The following is a 14,921-nucleotide window of genomic DNA, read 5'->3' on the forward strand; positions in this document are numbered from 1 at the left end:
AATATTGAATATGAGTTAGAGAACCTATAAATTCCACTGAGTTATTAATAATCCATCTTATAGGAGTTATGACCCCTAAGAAGACGCGTAGTATTCGTGATTTAATGCCATCCGCAAGTGCACCTCTCCCATATACTCCTTTACTAAATCCTCCTATTCCCGAAGAATCTGGAACAGCTCCTGATGAGCAAGACAAGAATGAAGTCAATGAAGCAGGGTAAGCTCCTCCACCACCTCCTCCTCCAGTTAACACGGCAGATGTTGGACCTAACACGCAACTCCCATTATCCCCAACCACTATTCGAGCTAACCTCGCAGGTAGAGGTGTACATGAGTCGAGTTGAGCTGAGCTTTGCCCAGCTCGTGCTCGACTCGGACAGCTTGAGTCTCAACTCGTGCTTGGCTCGGCCTTCGAGCTTGGAATAACAGCTCGTGCTTAGCTCGGCACGTAGCTCGGTCCAGTTCGAGCCGAGTTCGAGTTGACTTTTCGAGTTGATTGGTCGCTGGTCGGATGGGTTCGTTTGACCAAACTAGATGTTGGTCCGACTGTACTGGAGCCACCCGACCAGTGGTCGTTGGTCGAATGGGTTCCACTACTCAGAGGGACGCTACTTGCCGGAAAAAATGGAGAGAGGGGAGGAGGGGACTCACTTTGGGAGAGGATGTCCTACGGACAGACGTTGGAAGGAGGAATTTCATTGAGCGGTGGAGAACAGCGAGAGTCTTAGGCGAACGGACGACTGATTTGGGCGAACGGGAGGGAGAAATGGATCAAGGTTGGGCAATTTGGGCGCTGGAAGCTCGCTGGGTTAGGGTTGCTCTGGGTTGGGCAAAATTGGTTAGGGTCGGACGAATGAGGGTTTTTTTTTTAAACCCTTATATATGCACTTAAAACTCGATCTGAGTCAAGTACAAGCCAAGTCGAGTCGAGTTGAGCTCAATATCGAGTCGAGCCGAGTCGAGCTAGGCCTAGCTCGGACTCAACTCGAAATGTTCCGAAGTCCCAAAAAATGGCTTGACTCGGTTCGAACAGAGTTTCGATCCGAGTAGAGTTAAGCTTTTTTGAGTTGAGTCGAGCGAGTTACCAAGTTAACTCTGCTCATGTACAAGTCTACTCACAGGACCAAATGTTCAACTGCGGGATGGTGCCTTTGGGTTGGTAGCGTAGATGGCGGGAATGCTAAAACAACAACAGGAATAGTTCACCGTTTAGCGGGACATGTTAGCCACCTTGAACCAGACATTCCAAAATCATCGAAACATATCTCCACTAAGGTAGATTTACTTGAGAAGTTTACGAAGTTGTGACCACCAGTATTCAAGGGTGCATTTGACTCATCAATAGCAGAAGATTGGTTGAAGCAGATTGAGTAAGTACTAGAAGCAATGAATTGCCCTGATGATCAGAAGGTTAGACTGACGTCCTTTATTCTTCAGGGCGAAGCCGATGTATGGTGGAGAGCTGTAAAGAGAATGGTTCCAGCTGATCACGTGTGGACCTGGAATGAATTTTAGGAAAAGTTTCGTGAAAAACATTTTCCTAAAGCGCATCGCATCCAAAAGATGGTGGAATTTTCAAAGCTAGAACAAGGTTCCATGACAGTAGCTTAGTATGAAGCAAAATTTGTTGAATTAGCAAGTCATATGCTAAAGGTATTGGAAGATGAGGATTAAAGATCACAAAATTTGAAGAAGGGTCAAAACATAATATTAGAACAAAATTTTGTTGCGTAGATGTGAAGAAATACTTAGAAATAGTCGATAAAGCCTTACAAGTAGAACAAGATACAGAGCGGTTTCTCAAATCTTGTGTACAGTTAAAAGAAACAGGATAGAGAAACAGGTCGATACCTTCCCAATACCAACGACTAGAGAAGAAACCCAGAATGAAAATTCAGTCATCAACACTGAGAACCCAAGAACGATATTTTCCAAGAAATTGTGCGTATTGTGGTAAGTATGGTCGCATGGCTCAGGTGTGCAGAACTAAGATGAGAGATATGGGTATAATGCCTCTTCAACAAATACCACCGCGACTATAACTTCGAGTATTATCTCAACAAACGGGTCAGACATCACAAGCGTCACGTACCCTACCGCCCCAACTGCAGCAGAATCAACAAAATCGACCATCTCCATCAGTTCATCAAGGCCAAGGGAGTCATCCCAGCAGGTAACATCCACCACGTGCACATGTTTATTCCATCTCATCTAAGGAGAATCTAGAAGAAAATAATAACATTGTTGAAGGTATGATTGAAATGCATGGTACTCCGATTTTTGTGTTATTTGATTATGGGGCTATTTTATCTTTTATTGCATCATCGTTAGTATCTCGGTTAGGACTGAAGTCAGAAATCCTCGATAAGAAAATTTTGGTAGAATCCCCCATAGGCAAGTCAATTATTTTGGACAAAATATGTAAATCAATTCCCCTCAAGATAGGTGATATTCCTATATTAGCTAATTTAGTAGAAATGAGTATGGCGGGTTATGATGTTATTCTCGTAATGGATTGGTTTACTCGAAATCATGCGACGTTGGATTGTTATGCGAAGACAATTACTTTCGTGGTGCCAGGAAGAGAACCACTTATGATTCAAGGAAAAATAAAGAATGAGAAGATCGAGCATGTTATGACATTGATTGGTGGTGAGAAATAAGAAACGACCGTGGATTTGATTCCGGTTGTGCAAGAATATCCTGAAGTTTTTCAAGATATACCAGGATTACCACCTCGATGAGAAGTGGATTTTGGTATCAATATCCTACCAGGATTGACACCAATATCTGTCTCCATATCAAATGGCGCCTGTAGAGCTGAAGGAGCATCTGGAAGAATTGAGGTCCCAAGGATTTATTTGACCAAGTACCTCTCCTTAGGGTGCGCCAGTACTTTTTGTAAAGAAGAAGGATGACACTTAACGTTTGTGTGTTGATTGTCGCTGATTAAATCAGATGACGATTAAAAAAGTGCCCATTACCCCATATAGATGATTTATTTGATCAGTTGAAAGGAGCTCTATATTTTTCTAAGATCGATTTAAGATCAGGTTACCACCAGCTGCGTATTAAAGAAGAGGATATCTACAAAACTACTTTTAGAACACGTTATGGTCATTATGAATTCTTGGTCATACCGTTCGGGTTGACCAATGCACATGCAGTGTTTATGGACCTAATGAATAGAGTGTTCCAGCCATATCTGGATAACTTTATCATCGTATTCATTGATGACATTCTGATTTACTCGAAGACCAGTGAAGAGCATGAGTTGCATCTAAGGACGGCGTTGAAGACTCTAAAGGATAACCAATTGTATGCTAAGTTTTATAAGTGTGAGTTTTGGAAGGAGAGTGTTAAATTTCTTGGGCATATTGTTTCAGAAAAAGGCATTGCGGTTGGTCCTATGAAGATTGAAGCCGTGGTGAAGCGGGAACAACTCACAAGTGTGTTAAAAGTTAGAAGCTTTCTCGAGCTCGCTGGATATTTTAAAAGGTTTATTAAGGATTTTTGAAGATTGTTGGACCACTAACGTGTTTAACTCGAAAAGGAGTGCCCTTCAAGTGGATTGAAAAGTGCGAAAAAGCTTTTCCTGAACTGAAGCAACTCCTAACCTCAACTCCCGTTCTAACCCTCCCGAAGGATGAGTTGATATTCGAAGTTTACACTGATGCATTGACTAAAGGTCTAGGTTGTGTATTAATGCAAGGGGGCAGGGTGATCGATCGTATATGCATCAAGGTAGCTTAAGCTCTATGAGCGTAATTATCCAACCCATGATCTAGAGTTGGGTGCTATTGTATTTGTGTTGAAGATTTGACTGCATTACTTCTATGGTGAACAGTTCGAGCTTTATACAGATTACAAGAGTTTGAGGTACTTATTCTCTCAGAAGGACTTGAACATGAGGCAGAGAAGATGGATGGAATTTCTTAGGGATTATGATTTCTTGTTGTCCTATCATCCGGGAAAAGCTAATCTGGTTACTGATGCTTTGAGTAGAAAAAAATATAAACAAAAGAGTGTAGCGAGCATAATGGTGCACAGATGAGAAATGTTGAATTTTATTAGATAGTTTGATATTCGATTAAATTTTCAAGAGAAGAAGATTTGCCTTATGGAGTGAATAATTGAAGCTCAAATGAATGATGAGTGGTTTTTAAAAATGATAGCCAAGTATCAGAATTATAAGACTTCAAATTGGAGTATAGGGGACGATAAAGGAATTCAATATCGAGGTCGACTCTGTGTGCCTAATATTCCAGATCTAAAAGATGAGATTTTAAATGATGCACCCCGAACTAAGTTTACAATTCACCCAGAAAGCACAAAGATGTACCACAATGTAAAACAATCATTTTGGTGGCCGAATATGAAGAGAGAAATCGCTGATTATGTGTCGAGATATTTTATCTATCAGCAGGTGAAGGCGGATCATTAGAACCCATCAGGATTATTGCAGCCTCTGAAAGTACCTGAGTGGAAGTGAGATTGTATCTCTATGGACTTTATAGTTGGTCTTCGTAAGACGTAGAAGAAGCACGATTCGATTTGGGTAATTGTCAATCGACTGACCAAGTTAGTGCACTTTATTCATATCCGTATCAATTATTCAATGGAGGAACTTGCTAAGCTATACATCAAGGAAATAGTGAGATTGCATGGTGTCCCTAGTTCTATTGTATTGGATTGAGACTCATGTTTTACTTCGCAATTCTGGATAAGTCTACAGGAAGCTAGACTATGGACTACAACACAACATATCATCCATAATCTAATGGGCAAACGGAACATGTGAATGAAATATTAGAAGACCTGTTACGTGCATGCGCTCTGGATTTCAAGAAAAGCTGAGACAACAATGTACATTATGCTGAATTCGCCTACAACAATAGTTACCAAGCAAGCATCGGTATGGCTCCATACGAAGTCTTGTATGGACGTCCTTGCCGAGTACCTAACTGTTGGGTCGAGGTAGGTGAGAAATGTTTAATTGGGCTAGATGTTGTCCAAGAAGCTGCTGAGAAAGTTGAAATTATTCAAAAGCAACCATAAGCCGCTCAGAGTCATTAAAAGAACTACGCTGACAATCGAACATGAGATCTAGAGTTCACAGTAGGAGACCACGTGTTTTTGAAGGTTTCTCCCATGAAGGGATTGATGTGGTTTAGTACCAAGGGAAAACTCGCACCACATTTTATCGGACCATTTGAAATATTAGAGCAGATTGGAGCAGTGGCATATTGGCTTGCATTACCTCCTCAGTTGGCCAGTGTCCATAATGTTTTTCATGTATCAATGCTATGGAAGTATAAGAGGGATGATTTTCATGAGATTGACTAGCAAGATCTCGATTTGGAGGAAGATACATCTTACATGGAGAAATCGGTTCGAATACTGGATCGAAAGGAGCACGTGTTGCGCCGTAAGACAGTACATTTAGTAAAGGTTTTATGGAGTCATGATGAAGTAGACGAAGCATCTTGGGAGCAGGAGAGAGAAATTCGTGAGAAATATCCTCATCTCTTTGAGGAGTAGTTTCATGTAAATTTCGATGATGAAAAATTTCTTTTAGGGGGGTAGAATGTAGCGCCTGTGAAAAATTTAATTATAGTAATAATGATAATAAATAAATAAAATATTTTTTTTAATATTATCTTTATCTTATCTCTATCCTATCTTTATCTTATATTTATCATATCTCTATCCTATCTCTATCTTATCTCTATCTTATTGTTATCTTATCTTTATCATATCTTTATCTTATCTTTATCTTATATATACCTATAAACCTTCCTGTATTCCTAAAAAAGGGCACCCTGTGACAACTGAGACATGAAAATAGTAATTTGGATAGCTTAGATCAGGTATGTCTATTGTCTTTCTTTTAGTATTTTATGCATTTAATTTGACTCGATCTATGTAATGAACAATGTGGATCGGCTACACGTTCATTGCATTTGATTATGGGTAGATACGATGTAAATGTGATAAAGGTCTAACATTCTATGTGAAATTTCTAATTGTGATTGGTGTGCACTTAGTCGAATCAGATTAGATATATACGGATCATATGATCCCTAAGATAAAAATATACAAGGGCCCTAATTTTGAGATCAGTTCAACCATCAGATGAGCCACATTAGTCAGATCTAGAAATGGTTAATAAGGAAAGCTTAGATTTTTGTGCAAGTGTTGGTATCACTTGGTGTAGAAGATGAAGATGGGCCATCAATGTATGTGTGGTTAGATCCACATCATTCATCTAATGTGTAGAGGTAAAACATGACAAGATCTCAAGAATTTGAATGTCTAATCATCCAATAGGCCACCTCAATCAAGTAATTTCCATTCAATTTTATAATCTTAAAAAGAAAATAAAAAATAAAAATTTAAATAGAATTTTAATTATTTGATCATTTATGATTTGGCCATCTAGGATGTTAATCAATGGTGGGCCCCACCATGTAATTAAGTAGATGAATAATAATATTGTTGATATAATTGATAGGACCTCAGAATTCAAATCATCTTAATTACCTTACAGAGTCTATACTACTAGACTCAGGTGAGTAACCCAACGTGCCTCATGATTTATTGAAATTAAAACAAATTATTTGTGATGGTTTAATTGATTGATGTGTTGATTTGAGTATTTTGTTTTAATATTGTATTATGTGGTAAATTATATACTAATTTGTGCCAAATTGCATGGATGATAATAATTGTAAGTTGAATTTACTTATCAAGACAAGTGTCTATGGTAGTTATGAAAATGATACATTCATATGTCATCCATCTTTCATTACATTTACATAATATATGGTCGATCTTAAGGGCCCTTCCTGGAAGAAATGTCGATCTTAGTAGAGCGTTACTGAATGCGGGCTATGCCTAAGCCTACCGAAAAGTGGAAGCCTACCCAATGGGTAGATGCGGGTTGACGACCTCCAACCCAAACAGATAGACGATCATCCCATCTGATGCATTTATACACCATTTGCACCCATATCATTATATATATATTTTTAGTACCTTGTATTATTTTAATTGCTATGATTATGAACCATACTAGGTTATTTCACTAAGACTGGCTAGCTTATCATTTTATTGATGGAAAAATTATACAGAGGAGCCATTAACAGATGATGTGGTGCAGGAACTAGAAGGATCCACCGTACCTGAACACAACCCATGTGAAAGTGGCCATACTTGTCTGAAGACGAAGTGGCGGCATTAGACAATTTCTGATTATGTGATTTACTTGCTAGAATAGGTTGATTAGCGTATAATGCATATTGGTATTGATTATGAGATTTTAAGAAATTGTTTAGATTTATTTCATTGAAACAATGTTAGTATGGAATAAACATATTTATAGTATGATGTTATAATAAATGAATGATTCTTAAGGTTTATTTTATCTTAATAGTTGTCAAGATTTATATATGCCTGGTTGATTGGTGGTAAGTGTTATGTATATGTGATTGGAATTGTAGTGGAACTTATACTGAATGTTATTATGACTTTTGATTAAACTGATTAAGGAATCAAGTTAGTACACTTTGTGTACGAGTTACGAACTGAAACTCGGGTCTGAGGGTACTGTAAGTGCTATAGTTTTATGATCCTTTCGTTGTCAAATTTTGTGGTGCCAAAATATCAATCTATGTCTTGTGTAATTTATGTCTTGTATAGCTCATTGGTATATATGATCAAGACATTGCATCACCTCTCTAAACACGTTGCTTCAAGTCAAGAACAAAGATTTACTTCAAACCATTTCAAGAAATGCAAGTACAAGCTACAACGAAAGAAATGATCTTGTTCAAAGACTCAAGTTAGTATACAACTTGAAATGAAGTGTAATTCAAGCCCTAGAAGATCTCAAGTTCAATGCTACATCAAGTATAGAGATCTCAAGCTTCATAATCTTCAAAGGTCAACCATCATTTGAAGAAATGAAGAACTCAATATCCATACTTTACATTTAAGGTATGAATGACTTTAGATTGACCTTAGAGTAGGTCATTTTGTATACATAATTCAAATTGAATCTTTTTATATAAATTTGGACTGTTCTAAGACTAGTCCTAGACCTTGTTCAACTAGTCCTAGAACTGGATCGACCAGTCCAAGAAATTTCAGGACCAGTCCTAAGTTGTTATAATTTTTCAAAATTTTTTGGTTGAGCTACGACCAGTCCTGGAGTCTTCTCGACCGATCGTGTGAACAGTGCTCGACTTGTTCACGACCTGTCGTGCACCTTCGACTCAAACTCCAGCAACTAAACTTGGTGCCTCACGACTAGTCGTGGGTTGGTCACGACCAGTCGTGGAGGGCTCACGACTGGTCGTGGATGACCTTTGACCAGTCGTAGAACGGTTTTATCCGATCGCGCTTAAAATTTCAAAAATCCGTTTCTTCTACGATCAGTCGTACTGTCCTCAGGACCAGTCGTAGACGAATTTCTGCAACTATAATTAGACGACGAATTTCAGAGTTTGATAATCCAATTCAAGTAAAATCAAGGCATCACTCTGAGATAAGTTTGTGTTCATTTTAAGCTAATTTGTGCATATTTAATATTCTCTTTTGTTAGCTTTATTGATTTGATTTTGTTTCTATATTCCAATCTGAATTGAAAAGAGGAATTGTGATATTCCTTCTTCTTGGAATCAAAATCAAATATAGCTAGCCCAACTGGTTTAATTTAAAATCAATCTAGAACCTAGAACCATTTCTTAAGTGAGTATTGGACATTGAACTTCTATTCGAACTTCTATTCCGACTTGGTTCTTCCGGGCTACAACAAAAGGAGAAATCCAGGTATTTTACTTTATTGTAAATTTCATTCTTTTGATTTTATTTGAGATTAATTTAGAAAAATCTCAATCTGTTGGTTATCTGAGGAGAGCCAGAAAACTCAGAAGTGGGGTTTTTTTGAATTGTGTAAGCCCATTTGAAAGACACAATTGTGCAGGTTTTAGGTGAACCTGAGAAACCTATTTTCATAGTGAACGCTAATATCCATTGAGTGAGGATATTAGGAGTGGAGTAGCAAGCTGTGTGGCTGTTGTTTAACAGTTGGTGAACACACAGGCGAACCACTATAGCTCTTTGTGTTTTGTGGATGTGTGATTTATTTTATTTTCTATCTTTTATCATTCAAAGTTTGTGGGATGTATGTGTGGATGTGAATGTTGTAATATTTACATTTCAAGCATTGTGGGGAATGTTGTAATAGTTTAATATTTCTATTCCTTACTATTTATTTATTCTTCTTCCGTTTGAGTTTTTGATGCAAAGAACTTTCTAGAAATAAGGTTGTCCTGCCATAAACCCTTGGTTTTTATGGTGTAAGGTTGTCCTTAGAACAACATTTGTATTAATCTCTCAATACTTGATTATTGAGGCTGCTTTTCATTTCTGTATTGTAAGTTGATTTTTTTATTTGGCTATCATATTCTTTTATTCCGCTGTTAAAGCTTAAATTTGGCATAGTCCTATTCACCCCCCTCTAGGACATATAGCTTGGCCTTTTCAAGTGGTATCAGAGCCTAATAGCTCGTTTTAATTCTTGTTATTTGGATTTATTTCATGAGCTAATCGATCTAAGCTATTTATAAGATGTCAAATTTTGATAGTCGTTCAGTCACTATGCCTCTACCATTTGATGACACCAATTATGCCTATTGGAAAGCCAGGATGAGGATTTTCCTTAAATCCATGGATGAAAGCGTGTGGCAAGCCACAGTGACTGAATGGACCCCTCCTACTACTGAAGTATCTGGTATCGATGGATTAAAATCAATGAAAGTCTCACCTGCTTAGACCACGCTTTAGAAAAGTGAGAGTAGTGCCAATGCAAAAGTACTAAATGCAATCACTTATCACCAGATGAATTTAAAAGAATTATATCTCGCGATACTGCAAAGCAAGCTTGGGATATATTAAAAATGACACATGAGAGTACATCAATTGTCAAGAAATCTAAAGTCCAAATCCTCACAACCAAATTTGAGGAAATACATATGGAAGAAAATGAAATGTTTATAGACTTCTATACTAGATTAAATGACATTGTAAACTCTATGTGGGGTCTTGGTGACAAAATCTCTAAAAGTAAAGTTTGTGCAAAGATATTGCGCTCACTCCCTGAACGGTTCAATTCTAAGGTAACTGCGATCCAGGAACTTCGTGATACGGATACTATGAGGGTAGAAGAATTAGTTGGGTCTTTACAAACCTATGAGTTAAATTTTTAAGCTCCTAAAGGTAAATCTATTGCCCTTAAGTCTTCTAAAAATGTTTCTCAAGAAAACAATAACAATTCTGATTTAGAAAATTCTGAAGACGATATGACTCTTTTAACAAAAAAGTTTTACAAGATTTTCAAAAGTAAAAAGAGGGTTGATTTTCAAAAATCAAATGATAAGAAGAGATCTAAATTTAAATCTAAAACTTGGAAATCTTTGAAAGATAGTCAATGTTACAACTGCCAAGAATATGGGCATTTAATAAACAAGTGTCCTAAAAAGGACAAACCCAAAAAGAAGAGTATGTTGGCTACTTGGGATGAATCTTTTGGCTTTGAAGCCTCTTCTGAATCAGAAGACTCTGAAACCGAGTCGGGCAATGAAGTTAAAGCCCTTATGACTCTAGCCAAGTTCACTTTTTCATATCACGATAATTTAACTAGGGAAGAAAATTTGAATAGTTAAATTAGGAAATCAGCCATGCTTACAATGCCCTATACAAGGAACGTTGTAAAATTGCCGTAAAACTAAAACTTCAAAAAGAAAAGTATTTAAAACTTAAAGAAAATTTTGATTCTCTTGTCTTAGAAAAATCCCATATTTTAGATTGTTTTGAAAAATGCAAATGCGATTTAGAATTCAAAACATCCCAGATTAAAAATCTTAAATATGAAAATAATAAACTTAAACTTGAAGTCTTTTCTCTTTTGAGTTTAAAGGATACATGGAGATATGCCCAAGGTGATCCAAAGTTAGAAAAACTTTTATTCGGATCAAGAAAATGTGGCGACCGATCCGGTTTGGTCTATGATAGAAATACTCCTCCTAAGTTTGTAAAAGGAGAATCCTCAAACTCAAAAGAGAATAGTTCAAATCAAAAGTTTTTTAAAAATGCTAATACTTTTCAATCTTTGAAACCTAAAAGTAATTATATCAACTATAAAATCAGAACCAAAATCCTTTAGTTGAGAAAATAGTTGATCTACTTAAGGAGCTCTTAAAATCTAACTCAGTAGGTCACTCTTACAACAACTACAAACAAAAGAAGACCCACTATACTCCTAAACCCAAAACAGTTAGGAAATGGGTTCCTAAGGTTACCTGTTTGGTTGCTCATACTGCTTTCAAAGCTACAAGCCATTCAAAGTGGAACCTAGACTGTGGATGCTTAAGGCATATGACTAGTGATAAAGGTCTATTCACCGATCTCAAAGACATGGCTGATGGGTCAGTCACATTCGGTGATGACAACAATTGCAAGATTATTGGCCAAGGTACGGTTCAACTCTATAACCTCCCTTTGTTTAAAAATGTCTTATACGTTGAAGGGTTAAAATACAATCTGTTAAGCATATCTCAAATATGTGATAACAATCATAATGTAAAATTTTCTAACCAAGGTTGTGAAATTCTAAATAATAAGGGTTCAGTAATATTAACTTGTCACAGAACTTCTGAAAACTGCTATATTGTTAGTGAATCTAGCTCATCTAGTTAATCGTGTTACATGGTCCATACCGATGAGACTGATTTTGTAACAACCTGTACTTTTTAGTACTCGAGTGTTACCGTGAGGACCTAATTTAGGATCACAAACCCGATTTAGTGATTTTGTAAGGCAACTGTAAACTCATTGGACCTTAGGAGCATCAGTCTAAGTGTATCTAGAATTAGCCTGGGAATGTTGGAGGACAAACATGATCTGACCGACCACCAGATGAGGCCCACCTGAGTTATAGACCTGCCTCAAGGACAGATGGGTGGCCTATCTTAAGTTGATACATAATAACTCACTTTGAAGGTCTATATATATATATATATATTACAATACAAAATGATTTTTAGAATCATTTGTAATAAAACATATATTACTTAAATTATACAAATTATGTATACTACTTATTTTACATTATTTAGACTATATATGAAATAAATTGTATGTCAACACATTGTCATATAATTGACGTAGATTGACTAATAATTACATTTTAAAACTTAAACTATGTATTATTGCATTATGCCATATATATAAAATATACATCATTTAGAATAATTAATGTTGTATATATATAAAAGGAAAATAAATATATATACACATATATATAATACTTCAAATTAAATACATTATTTCTTGAAAAATAACTATTAATATAAATTATAAATGTTACAAGTTGTTTATATGTTGATAAAACATACTATGGCATATGCTAACATAATCATTATTAATTAATACCTATTATTCCATACTAATATTGAAACTGGTGAACGGATCAGATTTCACTTTAGACCACCATGGGCCGTGAAGACCACCAATCGGACACTAAATTGACGTGTATGGCCCATCTAAGTCATGGATCTACCCCATTCTTTGGGTTGGGCCCTATCTTGGGTTGGAAAAACAGGTGAACGGAGTGGATCCACTGGATCCATCATGGTGGGCCCCACATGAGGAGCGTGTGTAGACGGTTGGGGTGCACCAGAGGCGCACCATGCCACAGGCACGGTCAGACCCGTGCTTGTCCAAAAGAGGAAAGGAATTCCCTCGTCCTTTCTTTTCAAACTTCCTTCCGCCAAAACAGAGGCCGGACAAGGTCCCTCCTCAACGATCGATGTCCCACCATCTGGGCCCCAAATTGACGATCCAAACTGCCCATTTGACTCCGGCATTGGGCTCAACCAAAACCCAACTTCTATGACAGGTTTTCCTGTACATACGGACAGACAATGCTCGATGCCAGGAGAGCCTACAAACACATCTGTTTTCAAATATGGAAACTGTTGCCAACAGGATGATCTGTGTGACCCTCTCTCCCTCGATCCAAGCCGTCCACCCTAAGCTCTCTCACCCGTCCGTTCTAGCTAAGCGGTTTAGGGATTCCTGTTGCAGACAAAAACAAGTGGCCGGTTTGGTTTCAACCGCTGTACTTAGCAGTTTCGAATAGATTCAATCCCAGCCTTTTAATCTTCATCGGACGGTTTAAAGATGTTAGGGCAACACTACAAGAAAGGCTGGATCGAGCGAAAGCAAATCCTACCACCATTCCTGCAGCAACCCGAGAAAAACGGCCGTTCTCTCCTTCGCTTGAACCCACCACCAAAACCGGCTGGGAGCTTCGATCTGAGCATTCCCCGAGCTCCCTTAACCTCATCCACACCCTCCATGATGACCAGATCAAAGGAAAACCTGGCAATATGAAATCTGCCATGGCCGTCCTTCTTCTTCCTCGCTCGAAGGACGGGTCTGTGCGATCATTAGTGGGCCTCCTTGCAGCCGTTTCTCCCTCCGTTTCTTCCAGATCCAGGAGCAGGTGACAGCCAAACACCACCTTCAAACGGTGGAGCCTACCATGATGTATACGTCCACCCACACCGTCAAGACCCCTGGATGGTGGGGCCCATTGTGAGGTATTCGTTCTATCCTCACTGTCCGTCCATTTTTCTAGACTGATGGGCCACCACGTGGCCCCATCCTGATGATATGTGTCATATATGTGAGCCGTCCATTCGTGGAACCCATCAGAGGGATCAACTGGTGTGTATGCAGCTGCTGCAGCAGCATCAGCAAGTTCGTGGGACAGACTGTGATATATGTGTTTTACTCCCACCATCCGTCTGGACGGTGGGGCCTTCACATGATGCGTCCGTTGCATCCAGACCGTCTAGGGCAGCCCTGGATGGCTATATAGTTGGGATATTGGCGTCTACTAGCTTTGTGGGTCCCATGATGTATGTGCAACGTCCTGACTGCCCGTCTCTGCATCCCACAACAGCAAGGCTGCTGTACACATTAACAGAACCGTGGGGCACATGGTGATGTATGGGTCTTATCGACGCCATCCATCTATGTGAACCACACCAGGATTTTCCACCTGGGCTCAAAACACCTTCAGATGGGCCTCGAGTGGAGTGAAAACACCACAGGTGGGCTGCACTTGAGATATATCTCATGTGGGCCGCACTCGGGCAGTGAGCGGGCTACCGTGCTAGGCCAAAAGCTAGTCCTGTCCAGCCAAAAATTTGGGCCATTTATGGCAACAACATTGGGCCACAACTGGGCCCAGTTTGGACTACAACTAGGCTGCCAGATCCGGCCAAGGTCAGGTCCAACTCAGGTCTTGATTTTTGGGCCAGGTCTAGCCCAAAGTCACATGTAGGTGGGCCCTTATCAGCTTACTTGCCAACTTACATACTGTTAGTCTTGAGAACACTAACTGATACAACTCTTGGGTTGGAAACAATTCTAGGTAATCAATCGTACGTATTGGGCCGTTAGTTAACAACAGAAATCTGAATCGAGGAAGACATTCATCTAAGGTGAGGACTCACCCTTTGAGCTTCCCACTTGATTTAATCAATCTAGATATAGATGATGGCATGATTCCTTTAACTAAGTTTCTTACTTTACTATAGAATATGCTAACTTGTGGTATAGTTAACTCATGTATTGGATGATAAACATTTCTTTTAAATTACAATATGCATGAATGGTTTGATGATAACATGTTATCCTTTATTGCATATGTATTAATTCATTAATATGCTACCACTTGTGCTTGAATGATGAACTGAATGGAACTTACCTTGGACTTATGATCTTGCGGTCCACATTTGCCCTTTGTGGCTTGTATGTGTCATTGGTGCCCTTTGTGGCTTATTGGT

General features: G+C 38.5%; 1 protein-coding gene across 1 annotated transcript; it reads left to right on the plus strand.

Moving 5' to 3' along the window:
* The first annotated feature begins 68 nt into the window (after nt 1-68).
* LOC131220023 (uncharacterized) lies at nt 69-14,653 on the plus strand. Its single transcript, XM_058214999.1, has 4 exons — nt 69-217; nt 3,262-3,449; nt 13,150-13,570; nt 14,507-14,653. The coding sequence occupies exons 1-4, from the start codon at nt 69-71 to the stop codon at nt 14,508-14,510; spliced, it is 762 nt and encodes a 253-aa protein (XP_058070982.1). The 3' UTR covers nt 14,511-14,653.
* The last annotated feature ends 268 nt before the right edge of the window (nt 14,654-14,921 follow it).

Source organism: Magnolia sinica, chromosome 12, assembly GCF_029962835.1.
Source record: "Magnolia sinica isolate HGM2019 chromosome 12, MsV1, whole genome shotgun sequence".
Lineage (NCBI taxonomy): Eukaryota > Viridiplantae > Streptophyta > Magnoliopsida > Magnoliales > Magnoliaceae > Magnolia > Magnolia sinica.

Coding starts and splice junctions, on each gene's coding strand:
- LOC131220023 (XM_058214999.1), top strand. CDS start 69: ATGACCCCTAAGAAGACGCGTAGTATTCGTGATTTAATGCCATCCGCA. Junction 218..3,261: donor AATGAAGTCAATGAAGCAGG/GTAAGCTCCTCC, acceptor CTCGAAGACCAG/TGAAGAGCATGAGTTGCATC. Junction 3,450..13,149: donor GAAGCGGGAACAACTCACAA/GTGTGTTAAAAG, acceptor TTCCTGTTGCAG/ACAAAAACAAGTGGCCGGTT.